The following is a 17,197-nucleotide window of genomic DNA, read 5'->3' as shown; positions in this document are numbered from 1 at the left end:
GTCAATCATGTAAACTTCAAACATCATATTGAAGAATTCAGGGGGAATCCCTGTCCAGGATGTCCATACACTCGCTCACTTCTGGGGTTTTATGGCACTGGGGATGCACTTGTGCTGCTCCCCCGTTTGAACTTGGACCTTTTTACCAGCCCTCACACCATCTGGGAACTATTACCCCCGAGGGACTAGAGGCTAAGTTAGCTGCTCCCGCCCCTCACTCACGTAGCACATGGACAATCCTCAGATGGCCATCCAGCACAATTGTGGCATGAATCTAATGTATCCTAGCCTAAGAAGTCCATCACGCCTGTATTTGAGCAAAATTGAGGTGTTTTGAGACAGATAGAAGCTTTTATTTTGAAATTGGGAAATCCAAGATGACTGCTAAGGCAGCGATTTTAACATAAAAAAATAACCTGGGGAGCTACACTGGGGTCCAAAATCTAATGGCTTGGGGATTTTAGAGATCGGGGACCCTGACTCTAACCTTAGAACCCAATAAAACTGCTTTTAACCCCACCCCTCAATTTTGTTTTTCAGGTTGTCAGCTATGCTGTGTACTAGGAGCTGATTGTGCTGAAGCTGCAGACAGCTTACAGAGAGCTTCTGCCTCAACAAGCCTGGAATCCTTGACTGCTTGTCTCTTTGGACTTCCTATCAGGCCCCATTGAACCAGCCAGAGACCTCAACTCCCACCAGAACATTGTGCATGCAAACTGGGGAAGAAAGCAGTTGGCCCCAATTCTGGAAAAACCACTAAGGAGCCACCCAGCCTGTGCTCAAGCCCACTGTGGACAGAACCTGAGGTCTAATGTTGAAACCATTTTGTTCATCTCAAACTGGTGAACCTGGGCAAAGTCCTCCTTCAACATCCCTGGTGAACATCTAGTTGATGTTGTGTCATCACTCCTGATCTGAATGACAGACTTAATAAAACAGGCAGAGAGTGACTTAATAATGATATGACAATGATGCAGGCCCCTTGCTTGTGTATCTCTGATTTGTGTCGGTTAGAGAAATGGTAGATGAAGTTCAACGTGGAGAAATGCAAGGCAGTAAGAATAAGGAATACGAGTACAGAATGTCAGGTGCAACTCTGGGAAAAAGTGAACAAGAAAGGGACCTGGGTGTACTGATAGATAGGACCCTGAAGCCGTCGGCACAATGCGCAGCAGCGGCAAAGAAGGCAAATAGAATGTTGGGCATGATAAAGAAAGGAATCTCGAGTAGATCGGAGAAAGTTATAATGCCGCTTTATAGGGCAATGGTCAGACCCCACTTGGAATACTGCGTCCAACATTGGTCTCCCTACCTAAAGAAGGATATAAAACTGCTGGAGAGGGTGCAGAGACGAGCAACTAAACTAGTGAAGGGTATGGAGAAACTGGAATATGAGGATCGACTTAAAACACTGGGATTGTTCTCCCTTGAGAAAAGGAGACTGCGTGGGGATATGATTGAGACCTTCAAAATACTGAAAGGAATCGACAAAATAGAGCAGAGAAGATTATTTACATTGTCCAATTTGACACGGACAAGAGGACATGAAATGAAGCTAAGGGGGGACAAGTTCAGGACTAATATCAGGAAGTTCTGTTTCACACAGAGTGGTTGACATCTGGAATACTCTCCCAGGGGAGATTATTGCGGAATCGACAGTCCTAGGCTTCAAAAGCAAACTAGATGCATATCTCCTTGAGAGAGGCATATAAAGATATGGTTGGCTATAAAATAAGCCAGGTGTATACCTGGCAGGGCCTCCGCGTGTGCGGATCGCCGGACTTGATGGACCGAAGGTCTGATCCGGAGATGGCGCTTCTTATGTTATGTTCTCTGTTCATGCTGTTATGCTCTTCTGTGTCCTGCCTGTTCCCTATGCATCCCTCTGGCTGGATTTTCATACATAAGCATAGTAGATACGATTAGCAAACCACGGTGTGTATTGTGAGGTCATCTCAAAGCCACAGCAACACAAAGTAAAATTCCAAGTCAAGAAGGACATCTTCAGAGTTACGAGACAATTTTGTGGACTTGCTAGCTCTTCTCCCCCTTATTTCTAAAGAGTTACCACATGTACCTGTTTCCAATCAGCAGGAACCAAACCAGAATCTAAAGCAGCACTGAAAAGGACAGCAGGGCCACTAGAACTTCATAAAGTTCCTTCAATACTCTATTCAGTCTCAAAACTTTGCCCAGCTTTAGGCTTCTGAAAATTGTTTTGAGGTTTATTTTAGTTCCATTCCCATCTGCATCTGTCTTCTGCCATCCTATTCCTAGCCTTGCCTCAGTAAGCACTATAATACTTATGTAATTCCACTTTTCCCTCATCAGCTTCTATTTATCCTTTACCTTTGAAGTCTCATTACCAACTGATCACTTATCTCTGGTACCCTTTACCAATTTTGAAGAGACTATCACAATGACCCAATTTTGCTGGTGTTAACAGGTAAACCCATTGAGAATTTAGCATTGGAGTATGGATATACAAGGACTAGTGAAAGCACAACCAAACAGAGCAAAAAGTATAATACATGCTATTTGATTATCCTGTACTGAAAATAACTGGTCTAGCCAAAGAACTGCTAAACTTAGCAGGCATTGTGTGTCAGTATGTGTCCACTTAAACCAAAACTGAGTGCCAAATTTTCACTTTTCTTAACTTCATTTTCTAGCTGTGCCAACTCCTTATAGCAATGGGCCTCACTAATTTTTAAGTCAGGGCTGTTTTGGGTCAAAAAATACTGAAGGAGAGCCAACAAATTTCTTGCTACTTGGGACCATCAGAAAATGGAAAAGGTGGCCCTAGAAATAAGAGTTAAGAACACAGACAGAAGTATAACCAGAGTCTGTTGGAAAGAAATGCATTTCTTTCTATTTCTCTGGTGGTGTAGTGCATGCAGAGTCTGGCATCTTAGTGTTTCATTTGTGTACATTAGTAATTTTAGTTGTAGTCCTGTATTTGCATAGGGGTTATCTGTGTTCTACATTTGTGATCAAGGCCAGGTGTTCTGGTAGGAATAAACGTCGAGAAACATTATTGGTGTATTTCTTTTCTTTCCTCCGTCACTTTCTGCCCTACATCCATCTTTGACATTAACATTCAACTTTCTTCCATTTTTCTGTTTCCTTCTCAAAATCTACTTTTCTAGGTCTTCCCATCCCATCCATGTGTGCCATCTCTTTTTCTCTCCTATTCTCATCTATAAGCATGTCTTCATCCTTTCTCCATCCCTCCCATCCCTGAACACTATCTCCTGCCTCTCTCCGCTGTGGTCTGACATGTTGTGTCTTTCCCCTTCTCCCTTCCTTTGGTCTGGCATCTCTCTCCTCCTTCCCTCCTCCCCCACTGTAGTCTGGCATCTGTCCTTCCCTTTCCCCTCCCTGCATCAGACTGGAATCTCTCTCCTTCCTTTCCCCTTTCAGTGGTTTGACATCTCTCTCTTTCCTGCACATCTGCCATATTTATTTACCCTCCTTCCTTTCCATTCCCTGGTCTGACACCTCTCTCCCCCTTCCTTTATTGTGGTTCAGCATCTGTCCTCCCTGCCTCCTTCTTCCCCTGGAGGTCTGGCATATCTTTATTTACCTTTCCTCTCTGTCCCCACGGTCCAGCATCTCTCACTACCCTCCCCCTGTAATCCCCTCCTTTGCAAATGCTGCATCTCTTTTTCACACCCCACCGGCAGGATATGGTACTTTTATTTATTTTAAAAATATATATACCAGGAATCTCAAAGTCCCTCCTTGAGGGCTGCAATCCAGTCAGGTTTTCAAGATTTCCCCAATGAATATGCATTGAAAGCAGTGCATGCACATAGATCTCATGCATATTCATTGGGGAAATCTTGAAAACCCGACTGGATTGCGGCCCTCAAGGAGGGACTTTGAGACCCCTGGTATATACTGCCTAAAAACCTAGGTGGTTCACATAATAAACATATAAAAATAAATCAACCTTACAAAACACAACAGTTAGACAACGTCACTGCAATACCATCAAATCCTGACCCAAATCTTATAATATGCTAAACAGGCAAAATACAGTAAATGCCTTTGCAAAGAGTTGAGTTTTGAACATTCTTTTAAACTTCCATTTAGAAATACATTGTCCATAATAAACCAAGTAAATTATTCAATAACTGCACTCCAGCTACAGCAATTGTAGGTGCCTATGTTCTAGCATAATGTTTTTTCACAATTTTCTTCTGAGATAACAGCACAGCATACTCTGATCTTAATGTTCTACTAGGACAGGGGTAGGCAATTCCGGTCCTCGAGAGCCGGAGCCAGGTCAGATTTTCAGGATATCCATAATGAATATGTCTGAGATAGATTTGCATGCACTGCCTTCTTGAGATGCAAATCTATCTCATGCATATTTATTGTGGATATCCTGAAAACCTGACCTGGCTCCGGCTCTTGAGGACCGGAATTGCCTATCCATGTACTAGGACAATATACCTCTAATAGCTTTTTGAAGAACGGTGCAGGAGCATACAATGTTTGATGAATTATAGAGACAAAAACCTTGTGTTGCATCCAATATGCTACTGGTAACCAACAAAGCTGTTTTAGCGCAAGAGTAATATGTACCATTTTCTGTACCCCATCACCAAACGAGAAGTCACATTTTGCACCAATTGCAATGCCTTAGCCCTTGCATTAGATATACCAAGATACAATGACTTGCAATAATCAAGCCTAGACAGAATCAATCCCTGTAGCTACAATTCTAAATCACAGGGAAGCAACACAGGCTTTAACCGAAACAAGTCCGAGGGCTAGATGAACAAAACACGATCGTTAAGACCGTGCAAGTCGTTGTTGGTTGATTTTTTGGCTGATTCTGGAACAGTGATTGATGTTTCAATAAGTTTCTATGCAAATAATTTGCATGAAGGTTCGCAGTAATCCCATCCGCCCAGTTGCTCTGAGAGCGACTTTGACACATGTGCAGAGCCGGTTTGGGGAAGCCTGAACAGCTGAGTGACAGGGGAAGCCCCAAAGTAGCCTCCTGCTCACTCAGCTGTTTGGGCTTTTTTCTTTTTAATGATACAGATATGTGTGCGTGTTAAATATGCACAATATCTACCTCATTAAAACAAAAAAAATAATGCCCCCCCCCAAAGCAATGACGGCGCTCTCCAATGACCCCCCAAGAAACAGAAAAGAGGCAGGAGGGATGCCCACTCCCTCCTGCCAACACAGACACCCCCTCAAGCCAGCCAAAATTGGAAGGAGGGATGCCAGCTCCCTTGCCACCGTGAATCCTCCCCACACTGCCACCCCATGTGAGGCCACTCAAACTGACATCTCCCCTCCCCCGCTCCCCTTCCTAAAAAAAAAATTGGCAGGAGGGATGCAGACTCCATCATGCCACTGAATGCCCTCCGTCCCTCCCCCCAAAAAAACCCCAACAACCTGGAAATTAGTTGACAGGAGGGATGCCCAGTCCCACCTCTGGAAAATGGCGAGCCTTCTCCTTGCACGGGGAGACACCCAAGGCCTCTTCTAGGGGAAGGACCTAAGGCATCTGAGCAAATCAGGGCCTTAGGCCTCTCCATCTCAGGATACACCAGGAAGGAGAAGGCCCGCCATTGTGCAGTGGTGGGCCTGAGGAGCAGGAGGGACTGGGCATCCCTCCTGCTTTTAAACTAATTTCCAGGCATGGAGAGGTTTGGAGGAGGACTGTGGAGGAAACATCCAGTGACAGGAGGAAGTGGGCATCTTGCGGGGGTTTTTTTTTTTTTAAAGGAAGGGGAGTGGAAGAGGGGTAATTTTATGGGGGCTGCAGTGGTAGGAAGGCATGGGAATCCCTCCTGCCAATGTTGGTTGGCACATGGTGGGTTTCACAGTGGCAGGAGAGAGTGGGCATCCCTCCTGCCTTCATTCATTCTAGATGAATTGTCGGGGAGGGCCATATCAGGGGGGGGTTTCAGGTTGGTGGAGGTAGATCACTATTTTTTGTGCATTGCATTGGTTGGCTAGTTAGTTTGTATGGCTGAGTCGGAGAATGAGGGATCACGAGGAAAATCACGTGGTGAGCTGTTTTATGCATCGGGTTGGCAAATACAATTGGTCGCTAAATCAATAAAATTGGTTTAGCAATGATCATTAGGAGATTGGAGACTGTAGTGCATCTAGCCCTGAATTGTTTTGGTTACTTAAAGCTGCATATTAAGATTTGAATCAAGCCTCACATTTAACAAGTTTATCTCATTCATAATTCGTACAGAAACATCCCCCACATATAAACTGTACAGCCATGATTCAGTATAATTTCTTGCTCCCCATATAGGGGGAAAGCTGCCAAAGGTAGCAGTGTTTACTTCACTCATGCTGCCCACAACCCACAGACTTAAAGAGTGCAGCCCTGTTGGGAGCAAGAATGAGAAAAGTACTGGATCCCACAGGGGGTTGGGGATGGAATTCTGACAGGCAGTAACTTATTTGGAGGTCAAGTAAAAAGACTGTGCAGGATGCCCATTAGGTTTCCGAGGAACACCATTGGCTCACGGGTCTTTGGTTTTATACATGGATATTAATCCAACATATACTGTATTAAGAACCCTTAAGTTACCAAAATAAATTATTATATAGTAAAGATCTTTACTTCCTGCAGTATAATCTATTTCCGAAGTTGGAGAAAAATTAGTGAGGAATGTTGCCTCATGATAAAGCTATCATCTTGGAACCAAATGGGTGCAAAGCAACAAAGCAAAAAAGGAAGGAACCAAAAAGTCCAACTTCGTCTGCAGTGAAAAACCAAACCAGAGCAAACAAAACAAAACTGCAGAGTTGTACACGATGCAGGCAAATTTATTTTGACAAATAAATCTTATCTAAAAACCTTTTACCAGGCAAGGGACCCAACACGGTCCGTGTTTCGGACAACCTTCATCAGGGGTCCATGGTAAAAAAGAAAAATTGTGTCAGAAGAAATGTCACAAAAAATGTGTCACAAAAAAAACTGGAGAAATAGCGTTCAGTAGCACGCTGAGATTCACCAAAATCACATACAAAATCCGTCACATTTCTTCTGTGACACAATTTTTCTTTTTTACCATGGACCCCTGATGAAGGTTGTCCGAAACACGGACCGTGTTGGGTCCCTTGCCTGGTAAAAGGTTTTTAGATAAGATTTATTTGTCAAAATAAAATTTGCCTGCATCGTGTACAACTCTGCAGTTTTGTTTTGTTTGCAAAGCTATCATCTTGCTCATAAAAACATTGTCCTATATCTAGAGTTCCACTGTAGGAGGTGCTTGTGCATACACGGAAAACAGAGCAATGACATGTGGAAAATCTCTCATGAGGGAAGCCAGAATGGATCAGCATTTCATTTCTGACCTCACAAATACTTTGCATTATGTCTATAAATTAGTTAATAACCACTACCAATTTTTGGAAAATCTTTCCTACCCATTATACTCACAAACAACCTGCATTCCATCATTTATAAACACAAGTATTTTATACACAAATGTTTATTTCTCAAGTAGACAGTTCCCCCTAACCACAGGGAATGAAATCTAAATCTTCACAGATTGAATTCAAATGAAGGGAGAATCTCTCAAGTTTGTTGTTTTTTTCTTTTGAGTAATCACCGTTCTTTCAGTCACTACTGGCTTTCACTGTTGTACATTTAAAAAAAACCAACAACAACAAAAAAACCCGACATGGTACTTAATCATGCTGCTGCCATTCTAGATCTTCCTACAGGATCAGCTCTAACATTACTTTGCAAGATTTCTAATTTTTACAACAAATTTAAAAAGCAAGCTAAGTGTGGAACAGCTGCATACTGATCACAAGAGACTGAACAAAAAGATTATAAGATGTAGTCAAGTTCATATCGAATGTAAGTGTTCTTATCATCATTGTAGATCCTTGGATAGTGAGCAATCAGGGCATCTTGTGAACCAATATAAATAGAGTTGTAGATCTTCCAGTACACATCTCGCACTTTCCTGGCAGGGTGGAACAAACCCTGAAAAATATAAAAAGTAATATGAAAGGTAGGCACCATCTATAATTTAAGGAGCTGGGATATCAGAACTGATAATTAGTGACCTTTAAGATCAAGTATATAGCCAGCCATTTCTTAGCTCATTGGGGAGAACAGGATATAAAATGAATAAAATAAAAAAATAAAATATTTTATCCTCTTGATCTTATGTTGATAGTCTTTTTTAAAATTTCATTCTTTGGAATAAAAAGCACAGTTGCTTACCGTTAACAGGTGTTATCCGGTGACAGCAGGTAGATATTCTCACATATGGGCGACGTCATTCATGGAGCCTGGTACGGACAGTTTGACGTGAACTGTCACTAAGTTGAAAAAACTTTGCGACTGCTCGCACTGCGCATGCGCAAGTACCTTTCCACCCGATGCCCACTCAAGCCCCTCCGTTCCGTAAGCAAGCTAAAGCCAACCATGGGAGGTGGGTGGGATGTGAGAATATCTGTCTGATGTTCCCAGATAACACCTGTTATGGTAAGTAACTGTGCTTTATTCTAGGACAAGCAGGCAGCATATTCTCACATATGGGACTCCCTAGTTTACTGTAATAGTATGGAGAGAGAGGGTTGACCAGATAAGAGAATAAAAATTATAAGACTGCTTGGCTGAAGTCACCATCCTGTCTGGAAAGAATTCCAGAAAATATAGAGAGACTCTAATGTGTGAATTGAGGACCAAGTAGCTGCTCTGCAGATATCAGCAATGTAAGTGAAATGTAAGAAAGCAACTAAGCTGCTTAGCCTGGATCCCATGAGTTATAAGATCTCCAATTTGCAGCCCATCCTGAGCATAGCAAAAAGAAATACAGGCCACAAGCCATGTGAAAATAAATCTTTTGGTAGCAGACCGGCTCAACTTTTACTATGGAAAGAGATGAGCAGTTGAAGCGATGCTTTATAAGACTGAGACCTTTGTAAATAATAAGCTAAGGCCTGTTTACAGTAGAAGGTATGAAGAGCTGTTCAACAGAATGAGAAATAGATTTCAGAAAGAAAACTGGTGACACAATGAATTGATGGAAATTAAAATCCAAGACTACCTCTGGAAAGTGCAGAGAAACACCTTATGATAAAAAAAAAGTGTGTCCGAAATGAAGGTGTGAAACTGTCAAAGAAGTCAGAAATGGTGGAGATAAAAAGAAAATTCCACTTCTTAAGAAAGGAAGTTAAGAAGAACATAGGCCATTGGTTGAAATGGAGGCTGTAGCAGACTGGAGAGAACCATAGTAAGATTCCAAACCAGTAGAGGAAGTTGGAGAAAAGGTCTGATGTTGACAAGTGCTTTATAAACTGTCAACTAGAAGATGAATAGTCAGAATTTGAACAATAAAACAAACATGGAAAACACTGAAAACCATGAGGTGAAGTCTGACCAAAGTGATTTTAACTTTCATTAATCACCTTAAAATACCATACTGTATAAGTAATCGCTTCAAAATTTTAAGTGTGCTTAATAGTGAACGCTCAGACCCACAACTATAACCCAGTAAAATCACGGAGTAGCTTTGTATAGAGACCATCATTGCATGTTCACTGTCTCTCCCACCAATAACCATAGAGCATATGTTCTAACAACTCCAATAAATCCTCCATTGGAAACAAAACAACTTATCTTGGTGAAATGGCCAACACAGCTGCTCTGGGCACTTCCTTAATCTCCATAACTTAATGGTACATTTTCACCAACCCCCCAACCTAGGTTTCACCAGTTGGTTTCTTCAAGAGGGGTACGGGAAGTAAGACTCCTCCTTCCTGTATACAGAACGCTACTGGCGTCGCATAAGTTGTTTTGTTTCCAATGGAGGATTTATTGGAGTTGTTAGAACATATGCTCTCTGGTTATTGGTGGGAGAGACAGTGAACATACAATGATGGTCTCTATACACAGCTACTCCGTGAATTTTCACTGGGTTATAGTTGTGTGAGCGTTCACTATTAAGCACACTTAAAGTTTTGAAGTGATTACTTATACAGTATGGTATTTTAAAGTGATTAATGAAAGTTGAGATATTGCAAATCACCTTCTATAATTAAAGTTCCCTTCTATAGTGAGTTTAACAAAGTGATTTTAAGCTATAAATTGGATAAGTGGAAAAAATATTAAAACATCAAAGATATAGAGAATGATAAAGCATCTTGATGATGAATACAATACTATGCTGAAACCCATATTTTTTGGAAACACTGCCATGAAGAAGGGATTCTTGGAGACATCCAAAAAGATTGTGAAAGAGCAGAAGATCAGCGTCAGACAAGGTCATCTCAAATAGAAATGTCAGATGAAACAACTGTAGAATGGGATGCAAAAAAAAAAAACCCAACTTTGACTCTGAGAAGAGATGGCAAGATCTAGAAGGATACTGGATCGTTAAGTGTCTGAAACAGGATAGAACTATCTGAGGAGTCTCAGAAAGACTGAAAATGTGGCGCAAACCAAAGAGGTGAGCATCCACTTGTGTTGACGAAGAAATCAGATGAGGTTGTCGGCAAGATTATTTGTTGTTTAACATAAGAATAGCCTAACTAGGTCAGACCAATGATCCATCAAGCCCAGTAGCCCATTCTCACGGTGGCCAATCCAGGTCACTAGTGCCTGGACAAAACCGAGCAGTGGCAATGTTCCATGCTACAGATCCAGGGGAAGCAGAGGCTTCCCCCATGTCTTACCAACAGACTATGGACTTTTCCTCCAGGAATTTATCAAAACCTTTCTTAAAACCAGCAACGTTATTCGCTTTTACCACAACCTCTGGCAATACTTCCTCCTATTGGTTTTAAAAGTATTTCCCTGCAGTTTCAATCATATATCCCCTCAGCCATCTTTTTTCCAAGCTGAAGAGCCCTAACCTTTTTAGTCTTTCCTCATACGAGAGGAGTTCCATCCCTTTATCATCTTGGTTGCTTTTCTTTGAACCTTTTCTAGTGCCGCTATATCTTTCTTGAGATAAGGAGACCAGAATTGAAAGCAATACTCCAGGTGAGGTCGCACCATGGAGTGATACTGAGGAATTATAATATCTTTAGTCTTGTTAACTATCCCTTTTAAAATAATTCCTAGCATCTTGTTTACTTTATTGGCCGCCGCCGCACATTGGGCAGAAGGTTTCATCGTATTGTCTACAATGACACTCAGATCCCTTTCTTGGGCACTAACCCCCAAGGTAGACCCTAGCATCTGGAATCTGTGATTTGGGTTATTCTTCCCAATATGCATCACTTTGCATTTGTCCAAATTAAATTTCATCTGCCACTTGGACACCCAGTCTTCCCATTTCTTAAGGTCTGCCTGCAATGTTTCACAATCCGCATGCATTTTAACAACTTTGGGCTAGATTCACAAAGCAAGCCAATCGTGTACCGATTGGTTTGCAACCCCATAGTGACCAAATTTCCCTCCGGCCTGATACACTTACCTCTCTGCCGACCATCCTCCGATCTGCGCATGCAAATGAGGGCAACAGCATGCAAAGTAGGCAGGGACCCGATTCACAAACTAAAACCCTGCAACACCGACTGGGCTGGCCCATCACAAATAAGTGACTGCTGAGGACCAATCGCTCAAGCCCTTTCCAACTGCCCTGCTCTCTGCCGCCCTGCTCTCTGCCCTGTCCACTCCAAACTCTCCTGCAGCCCTAAACTGCCCTGGATTGCCTGCCTGCCCCGATCGCCTGCATCCCTGGAGCTGCCTGCCCCAATTCTCCAACCCTTCCCCACAGTGAAAGCCCTTGGTTTTAAACCGTGGGCTCTAAACGGGTTAAAACCACGGGCTCCATTCTCTATCTGTCTTTATTTTTCTCTGTTTTTAGGTTGAAAGTGACTGAAGTATCTTGAAGAACTCCGGGCTTTGCTGTTTGTCACGCGCTTTAACTCGTGCACGTGCTTCCATAATTATCAGTATAATTTTTTTCCTTCCTCCACCTGCCCTGTGTATCCTCGCTGCCCTCTTAAATATCGACCGGGTATCACTTCTCTAAAGCCCAGCAGAACATAACACAACGTATAAGTTTAAAAAGAATAAAAACCCAACAAAACTCAATTCTGCTGGCCCGAATGTCTAGCGCTTGTGTAGATCATCTACAGATGGTCTGCGCATACGCTGGGATCGCTGTAGCACGATCCGGACAGGCAGATGAGGGCGTTCCTCCAATCACTCCCATCTGCATATTAGCATTTTCTGAATTCATCGGACCTGTCCGGATCAGGCATGATAAGGCAGGTTCGTGAATCTAGCCCTTTGAACAGTTTAGTGTCCTCTGCAAATCTAATCACCTCACTCGTCGTTCCAATTTCCAGATCATTTATAAATAAGTTAAATTGCACGGTCTCAGTACAGATCCCTCCAGCACTCCACTATTCACTCTCCTCCACTGAGAAAAATGACCATTTAACCCTACCCCCTGTTTTCTATCCGATAACCAATTCCTAATCCACAACTGAACTTTGCCTCTTATCCCATGACTCTTTAATTTTCTCAGGAGCCTCTCATGAGGAACTTTGTCAAAAGCTTTCTGAAAATCTAGATACACCGAATAAACCAGCTTACCTTTATTCACATGTGTAATCACACCTTCAAAGTTGTCAAGCAAACTGGTGAGGCAAGATCTCCCTCGGCTGAACCCATGCTGACTCTTGTCTCATTAAATCATGTTTGTCTACATGTTCCATAATTTTATTTTATTTTTTTATAATTGTTTGCACCATTTTACCCGGTACTGGTCAGGCTTACTGGTCTGTAATTTCCCGGATCTCCCCTGGAACCCTTTTTAAAAAATTGGCATAACATTGACCACCCTCCAATCTTCAGGTACTACAGATGATTTTAGCGACAATTTCATATTTGAGTTCCTTTAGTACCCTGGGATGTACCATCTGGTCCTGGTGATTTATCATAGAGAATGGCACGGGGAAAAAATTCTGTCCCCATCATTGCACCGTCCACAGCCCACAATCCCCTTCACCGCCCCATCACTACCATTCCCTTCACCGCCCCGTCACCGCCATCCCATTCACCGCCCCGTCACCGCAACATCCATACAAGCTTCAGTACTGCAATATTTAGCTTATTCCTTCCTTATAAATCAAAGTTCTGGCTGCTGACCTGGAGAAAGATGTTCAGCTGGCAGGGCTTTGTTTATAAATTTTTATCAACACAACTAATATACTACTTTATCCTGAAGAAAAATAAATAGAATTTTTTTTCTACCTTTGTTGTCTGGTTTCTGCTTTCCTCATCTTGGAGGTGAGGAGGATGGCAGTTTGAGTGCAGAGCTCCTCTCCCTGGACATTCTTACTAAAGATTTTATAACTATTTAATCCCTTCAGTTTAACTAAAGTGATTTCAGATGGCTTCAAGAAAACAACTTACATTGGATACTGTATTTGCTACAGATGGGAAAATAAAAGACCAAAACCAAACCCTGTAACACCATCTAACACCATTCCAGCAGGGGAGAGCCGATGGAGGAGGGCTGCAGTCCGGCCATCGGACCAACGGTCGGCTCGGGGGCCGTTCCAGCAGGGCACCCGACAATGTCTTCGCTCCTCCCCCATTCCAGCAGGGGAGAGCCGACGGAGGAGGGCTGCAGTCCGGCCATCGGACCAACAGTCGGCTCGGGGGCCCGTTCCAGCGGGGCACCCGACACTGTCTTTGCTCCTCCCCCATTCCAGCAGGGGAGAGCCGACGGAGGAGGGCTGCAGTCCGGCCATCGGACCAACGGTCGGCTCAGGGGCCCGTTCCAGCGGGGCACCCGACACTGTCTTCGCTCCTCTCCCATTCCAGCAGGGGACAGCCGACGGAGGAGGGCTGCAGTTCAGCCATCGGACCAACGGTCGGCTCGGGGGCCCGTTCCAGTGGGGCACCCGACACTGTCTTTGCTCCTCCCCCATTCCAGCAGGGGAGAGCCGACGGAGGAGGGATGCAGTCCGGCCATCGGACCAACGGTCGGCTCGGGGGCCCGTTCCAGCGGGGCACCCGACACTGTCTTCGCTCCTCCCCATTCCAGCAGGGGAGAGCCGACGGAGGAGGGCTGCAGTCCGGCCATCGGACCAAATGTCGGCTCGGGGGCCCGTTCCAGCGGGGCACCCGACACTGTCTTCACTCCTCCCCCATTCCAGCAGGGGAGAGCCGACGGAGGAGGGCTGCAGTCCGGCCATCGGACCAACGGTCGGCTCGGGGGCCCGTTCCAGCGGGGCACCCGACACTGTCTTCGCTCCTCCCCCATTCCAGCAGGGGAGAGCCGACGAAGGAGCGCTGCAGTCCGTCCATCGGACCAATGGTCGGCTCGGGGGCCCGTTCCAGCGGGGCACCCGACAGGGGAGAGCCGACGGAGGAGGGCTGCAGTCCGGCCATCGGACCAACGGTCGGCTCGGGGGCCCGTTCCAGCGGGGCACCCGACACTGTCTTCACTCCTCCCCCATTCCAGCAGGGGAGAGCCGACGAAGGAGCGCTGCAGTCCGGCCATCGGACCAATGGTCGGCTCGGGGGCCCGTTCCAGCGGGGCACCCGACACTGTCTTTGCTCCTCCCCCATTCCAGCAGGGGAGAGCCGACGGAGGAGGGCTGCAGTCCGGCCATCGGACCAATGGTCGGCTCGGGGGCCCGTTCCAGCGGGGCACCCGACACTGTCTTCGCTCCTCCCCCATTCCAGCAGGGGAGAGCCGACGGAGGAGGGCTGCAGTCCGGCCATCGGACCAAATGTCGGCTCGGGGGCCCGTTCCAGCGGGGCACCCGACACTGTCTTCACTCCTCCCCCATTCCAGCAGGGGAGAGCCGACAGAGGAGGGCTGCAGTCCGGCCATCGGACCAACGGTTGGCTCGGGGGCCCGTTCAAGCTGGACTTCAGTTTTGACTGTTTTGATTTTATTTTCACTTCTTTTTAGTTTATGATATATTTTTTAATCTCACTTATTGTTTTACCACTTATTTTGTTTTATTTTATCATTCAAATTTCATTTAAATTTCCCCAGAATTCTATTGCTTCAACGGTACTCCCTCTGCATCTATTCTTATCTCCCCTCTTTTTAACCTTTCAAATTCCTTTAGATCATTGTAATCTTATTAGTATGTTTATTTTCTTATTTTTCTCCTCTATCTCTATTTTCTTTCTTTATTACTCTTCTAATTGTCATTTTTCCTGGTACTTTAGTTAGATTGTGAGCCTTCGGGACAGTAAGGGAATTTCTAAGTACCTATCTTATTTATAATTTTAATGCACCAATATATTCATTGTAACTCGTTCTGGGCTCTTTTGGGAGGACGGGCTAAAAAATCGAATAAATAAATAAATAAATCTTCTCATTCAATTCCTTCCATCAACTGTCTGTCTTCTCTCTGCGTCTTCCATTTGCTCTGTTACTGTGCCTCTCCCTTTCTCCCCCCCTTCCAAATTGGTCTGGCACCCATCTTCTTCCCTCCACTCCCCCCATAGTCTGGCATCTCTGTCTTCTCCCCACTCTCTCTTCCCCATTTCCCTTCAGCATCTCCCCCCCCTCTGTCTTCCCCATGTCCTTTCAGCATCCTTATCCCCCCTCTGTCTTCCCCATGTTCTATCAGTGTCCTTCTCTCCCCAGTCTTCTCCATGTGCTTTCAGCATCCTTCTCCCCCCCCTCTGTCTTCCCCATGTGCTTTCAGCATCCTTCTCCCCATTCTGTTTTAACCATTTCCCTTCAGCGTCTTTTCCTTTCCACCACACATTTCCTCCTCCCTGCCCCTTACCTTTGTGGCGCTTTCACCTCCCCCCCGGACAACAGGCCCGGTCCGACAAACCTCCCTGCCCTTTACCTGTGGCCAGCGATGTGTAAAATGCCTTCTTACAGTAGCCGGAGCGTTGTAGTTGCATATGGCTGCCGTAAAGGTCTCTGATGCAACTTCCGGTTGCGTCAGAGATGACCTTTACGGCAGCCACATGCAGCTTCAAGGCTCCGGCTGCTGTAAGAAGGCAATTTAGACTCGCAGCCACGGGGCAGGGAGGGAGAAAGGGAGCTGTTTCAACTCAGCGGCGGCAGTAGTAGGGAGGGAGCGTGATAAGTGACCGCACGCGTTCCCTCCCTTAACTGCAGGGACAAGGCCATTCACCGCTCCACGGGGCAGTGAAAGGCCTTGTCCCCGTAGCCACAGTGAACACAGGTTTTTCTTCACTGTTTTGGCGGGCTACCCGCGGGTAACAGCCACCGTGTCATTCTCTAATTTATCACTTTCTATCTTGTTGATTTGGTTTAGTACATCTTCCAGATTTACAGAGATTTATTTCAATTCCTCCGCATCATCACCTTGAATACCATTTCCAGTTCAGTAGATCTCTTACATCATCTTGCATAAAGACCAAAGCAAAGAATTCATTCAGTCTCTCCACTATGGCCTTATCCTCCCTGAGTGCCCTTTTGCTCCTTGATCATCCAATGATCCCACATAGACTAGGTTTAGAAATATGTTTCAAGTAATTAAGTAGTTTGAAATCCTCTTGGCTTTCTGACAGAAAAAATAGAAAAACTAATAGTCATGCTTGATTATGCAGTAGAACGTAAGTTGATTGCTTCTGCATAGTAAGAGTTGAATAAATATGCTATGATGAAAAAACTTGAGTATTCCACCTTGCTTAAGTCTCAACATATGTATATAAACGTCTGCTCTTAGCAGAACAGGCTCTTGTGTTAATACTGACTAGGTGAGGTTCACAAGAATACTTGGAGGAGTATGTAGTCAGAATTGGCTGATCTGGAGGCATCTGAAGCAGCAGCCGTTTGGAAAGATTGGACATGGTCATCCCCCATTGAAGAAAGTAACACAGCGATGAAAGTGGTTATGAACACTCCCTCCTCCCCTGAAAACTGGAGACCAGAAACCATTGGGTAGTTCAAAAATGAAGTCTCATGAAGAAAATAATATGAACTGAAGATGCCATGTGATCCAAGAGTCCTATCAGATCCATCAGATGCCATGTGATCCAAGAGTCCCATCAGTTGTCTAGCTCAAATAGACAGAAGAGGAAAGACTTGACTGGAAAGTTGAAACAGGTGGTCCTGTCATTGTTGAATTAGGAAGGCCCTGAATATAATTAAGTCACGCAGGGCTGTTATGAATTGCAGTGGTTGAGGGGCTTAAAGCTGAAATGTAAAAAAGCTAACTGCAAACTTGAATGTCTGAGAGCATCCCTTAGGAGAAGCAACCATCAAGATAG

The 17,197-nt window shown here is 44.6% G+C and overlaps 1 protein-coding gene across 3 annotated transcripts in view; it reads right to left on the bottom strand.

The window, feature by feature from the left end:
• Positions 1–7,471: 7,471 nt before the first annotated feature.
• The window catches only part of SF3B1 (splicing factor 3b subunit 1), a 236,498-nt gene continuing 226,772 nt past the window's right edge, over positions 7,472–17,197 (bottom strand). For all 3 annotated transcript variants that reach the window (XM_033947227.1, XM_033947229.1, XM_033947228.1), the window contains one exon: positions 7,472–7,990. In XM_033947227.1, the coding sequence (XP_033803118.1) occupies positions 7,832–7,990 (159 nt within the window). In that variant the 3' untranslated portion in view covers positions 7,472–7,831. The remainder of the gene's footprint in view (positions 7,991–17,197) is intronic.

This window comes from Geotrypetes seraphini, chromosome 5 (genome assembly GCF_902459505.1).
Source record: "Geotrypetes seraphini chromosome 5, aGeoSer1.1, whole genome shotgun sequence".
NCBI classification, from domain to species: Eukaryota; Metazoa; Chordata; class Amphibia; order Gymnophiona; family Dermophiidae; genus Geotrypetes; species Geotrypetes seraphini.
Note: the sequence above shows the minus strand (reverse complement) of the source record. Positions and strands in the feature narration are given on the sequence as shown.